Source organism: Pundamilia nyererei, unplaced genomic scaffold, assembly GCF_000239375.1.
Source record: "Pundamilia nyererei isolate P.nyererei 1_Seehausen unplaced genomic scaffold, PunNye1.0 scaffold00201, whole genome shotgun sequence".
Classification (NCBI taxonomy): Eukaryota; Metazoa; Chordata; class Actinopteri; order Cichliformes; family Cichlidae; genus Pundamilia; species Pundamilia nyererei.
Genome location: NW_005187602.1, coordinates 161,203 through 165,675, shown reverse-complemented (window position 1 = coordinate 165,675; position 4,473 = coordinate 161,203). Strand labels below are relative to the sequence as shown.

General features: G+C 39.3%; 1 protein-coding gene across 1 annotated transcript in view; it reads left to right on the top strand.

Annotated features, from left to right (window-relative positions):
• LOC102215492 (NT-3 growth factor receptor-like) overlaps positions 1 to 4,473 on the top strand; it is an 80,150-nt gene that overhangs the window by 35,025 nt on the left and 40,652 nt on the right. Inside the window, exon 5 of the mRNA XM_005747609.1 lies at positions 3,629 to 3,783. Coding sequence (XP_005747666.1) covers positions 3,629 to 3,783 — 155 coding nt within the window. The remainder of the gene's footprint in view (positions 1 to 3,628; positions 3,784 to 4,473) is intronic.

Genomic DNA, 4,473 nt, shown 5'->3' with positions numbered 1-4,473 from the left:
TATATCGTGATAAATATTTTTGGCCATATCGCCCTGCTCTAGTGTAAAGGATCATCATTGGTGATGTTGGTTTAAAGCAGAGGTTAATACAAATGTATTAAATGTTTATTCCCATAAACAAATAATGTATTGATAGTTTCCTTTTTAACATTCTCCATTTCTTTTAAGTGTAATATAGAAATGTTTTCAGACAATAATGATAACTAGTGATCAAAAGATTTGACAATGATGCACAATTATTGATATAAATATACCATTTTGTAAAGAACTGGCACCAAATAAGTAGCTTTTGAGCATCAAACCGGACACATCTCCCCATCTGTTTTGTAGTGCTTGTAAAAAATGCAGCCGTGTATTTATTATTTAATAGCACATTTAATTCAATTTTATATAGCGCAAAACCACAACAACAGTTGCCTGAAGGTGCTTTTTCAGATAAAAACCCTACAATAATAGAAAACCAAAACAATCAAGCACTTGGCAAAAGTGGGAAGGAAAAAATTCCCTGTCAGATGAAAAAAAAACCTCTGGCAGAAGGTGCAGACATCTGATGCAAAAGACAGAAATTAATAATAACTAAGAGTAGAAAGAGGCAAGTAAAGAAGAAGCGCCCAGTGCATTATGAGAAACCCCAAGAAGCCTGGGAGGATTCAGAGTCACCTGATCCAGCCCTAACTATATGGTTTAGGAAAAAGGAACAATTTAAACCTAATCTTAAAAGTTGAGAATGTGTCTCCCTCCCACGTCTAAACTGGGAGCTGAATCCACAAAAGAAGAGCCTGAAAACTGAAGGGCAAAATATTTCCAAGCATTTTGAATACAAATTTTTCAAGTGATTTCAAGTGAAGGAGCTTCAAGAAAAACCTGATAATAATGAATTACAGTAGCCCAGCCTAGAAGTAATAAATGCATGAACAAATTTTTCCCACAGCTGTCAGACTCCTGAACTCTGCCTCCTGACATCTGACCCATGTTATCACATGGACTGGACATACACACACCCACAACCACCTACACACACAATGGACAACTGTAGCCTCATACACACAATAATAACATGGACTGAACCACCACTCACAACCACTAGCACTTTATATAGCCTCTGTAGACATTATCCACATATCTCACTTATCTTAACTGCACTACTGTATAATTCTGTGTAAATAATCATTCTGTACATACGATAATTTTTAAATCTACAACTGTTTATAACTTGCATAGTTCACATTTCTGTACAGCTGTATAGCTCATATTCTGTATAGTTTTTCATATTTATATCCTGTTCATAGCCTGTACATAGCTTGTACTCAATACAGTCTGTACATACTTATAGTTATAGAACAATCACAACATACTTCATACCGTGTACATTATAATATACCATAATAGACCCATTTCTGTAATATACTCACATATCTATATTATTGCTAATATATGCTGTAATATATCTATATCATGGCTAAAGCACTTCTGGATGGATGCAAACTGCATTTCGTTGCCTTGTACCTGTGACATGTGCAATGACAATAAAGTTGAATTCTAATTCTAATTCTAATTCTAGTTTTTCAGCATCCTTTTGAAACATGATATTTCTAATTTTAGAGATATTACGCAAATAGAAGAAAGTAGTCCTACAAATTTCTTTAATATGTGTATTGAAGGACATATCCTGGTCAAAAAGTATTCCAAGATTCCTCACAGTGTTACTGGGCCAAGGTAATGCCATCCAGAGTAAGTATCTGGTTTCTAATAAAGTTGGGTATCATCTGTAGAGCAATGAAAATATATCCTATGCCTGGGGTGTCGAACTCCAGGCCTCGAGGGCCGGTGTCCTGCAGGTTTTAGATATCCCCCTGGGTCAACACACCTGAATCAAATGACGAGTTCATTACCAGGCCTCTCAAGAACTTTAAGATATGTTGAGGAGGCAATGTAGCCATTTAAATCGGCTGTGTAGGATCAAGAACACATCTAAAACCTGAAGGACACCGGCCCTCAAGGCCTGGAGTTCGACACCTGTGTCCTATGCCAATGGATGGAGGAAAGATTGGGTAACAAAAGGTTTTTAAATACCGTATTTTTCGGACCATAAGGCACACAGGATTATAAGGCGCATTAAGCAAAACAAAACAATCAGATAAGTCAAACTTTACTCAACTCATTCTTCTTGCTTCCTCCACTTCCGTACCATTGATTCATTAATGCTGAATTCTCTGGCAGCTGCTCTATTCCCATTTATAGTATATTTTGACTAACCTCGTATTGTCTGACTGAAGTTTGGTCCGTTTACAGCATCCTGCCATGCGATTGCATTTGTCCCTAACCATCGGGAACCTTCACATTAGGGCTGCACGATTAATCGTTAGAAAATCGCGATCTCGATTCATACTTATGTGCGATCTCATTTCCAAATGACAACGATTTAAAAAAAAAAAAAAAAAGACGACGACGACGTCCCGGCATTTTGATCCGGGACGTAATCTGCATGAAAACAAGCACTCACTCTTCCTGCTCAACAAATGACAAGGGCGGAGCCTTATACCACGTGATACAGAAGCTGTGCCGTGTGATGCTAAAATTAGCAGGGAAAAAACAACGGCGAGCACGTCAGGGATGACGAGAAAGTGACAGGAGAAAATCCGTCCTGGTCAACCACCCAAACATCAATAACGGGAACCTTATACAGCGCTTCCCTACGGAGGCTATCACTTATCACCTGACCAAAGATATGGCTCACATCAACACTGTGCAAAACGAGGGATTTAGGAAAATGATCAACACCCTAGACAAACGCTACACAGTGCCGTCCCGCAACTATTTTTCTATTGTTGCACTACCTGCTCTATACACGCAGTGTCGAGTAACGGTGGAGACGGAATTTCAAGCAGTACAACATTTTGCGGCAACAACAAAATCTGAGACATTTGTTGTTTTTATGTTTGTTTATTGTTTTTATGTTCAGTCTCAACTGTTACGAAGTTGATGTGCAGTTAATAAGTGCAATAAATATTTATACTGGAAAAAAAATCGTGAGAGAATCGTGATCTCAATTCTAAGCCAAAAAATCGTGATTCTCATTTTATGCAAAATTGTGCAGCCCTACTTCACATTAACTTTCATCGAGTAGAAAAAAGTTGTGCTAACATAGCTGCGTCGCTAGCGATCACGTAGCACATCATTATATACCAGCTAGCTGATTTGTGCTGATGTTGGTAAGATTCCAGTAAGGCTGTCTTTCTCTAAATTTATGCCAGAAGTTTCTAAAAATATCTTAAATACAAGCTGACTCTTTTATTTTAATATAATTACTTGGCTGATTCATTTCATCAGCCTGAAAATGCACAGTTCAAAGGAAATAGACCCAAATAGACCCATTAATGTTCACTGTTACACCAGTCTTTGTTGCCATGGATTCCAGGACTTCCAAACTGGAGTGTGTTCGGCTTAGGCCCGCTGGGGAGCAAGTCACCTCATGGAACATTGCACTTCTTGGTTAGATGCTAGTTCTATAGAACCTTCTTAAAAAGTTTTGAAAATGACAAACGTTCTTGTTCCGCTGGCAGTGAGTCTAAAGGTGAGTATGAGATTTAGAGCATTGCTAATTCTGTCAGTGCTCTTCTCTTTTCAGGCATTTGGAGGATGTGGTGTTCACCTGTGGCTGTGAGATTCGCTGGCTGCAGCTATGGCAACAGAGAGGAGAGGCAGGTCTTAGCAGCCAGCAGTTATACTGTGCTGACAGCTACAGGAGAATATTGCTTCAAGATATGAACATCAGCAGTTGTGGTAAGCTTGTGTGATTATATTTATACTCTAAATATACACATTAACCATGGTATTCTGACTGCTGATTCCATTTAATTGCAGCCAGTAAATCTCCAGTAGTTGATTCTGTTCATCTGGATGTAGCGTTTTGTAGGAGAAATGTTTCATCACTCATCCAAGTGACTTCTTCAGTCTCAGCTGACTGCAGGTTTCATCTTATAAACAGTACATTTGCACAATGACTGAAACCAGCCCACTGAAGGAACATTGGGCTGGGAGGTCAGTTCCTTAATCTTAATTATGCAAATTCTCATGACTGTTGATCAACAACCACTGACTAAAACCCACTGATCAAAGACCATTGATCAATGGGTATGAGTACCATTCACCAAGAGTTGGGGAATGGCTGCAATCACAGCATTGTAAGATGGCGAAAGATGTACCCTTAGGCGCTCTCCTCGATTCAGAGATGGTCTTTCCCTTTTCATGTAAATGGCCTCCTTGACTCCGCACTCAAACCAGCGTTCCTCCCTGTCCAAGATGTGTACATCCGCATCATTGAAAGTGTCCACTGGCCTGTAGGTGTGAATAGACTGCAGAGTCCTGGCCTGACGAGGTAGCTCTTCTGTGTTGTGCCATCCGCTTTGCCAGAGGTTGTTTTGTTTCCCCGATGTATAAATCCTGACAATCCTCCTGGCATTTAACAGCGTA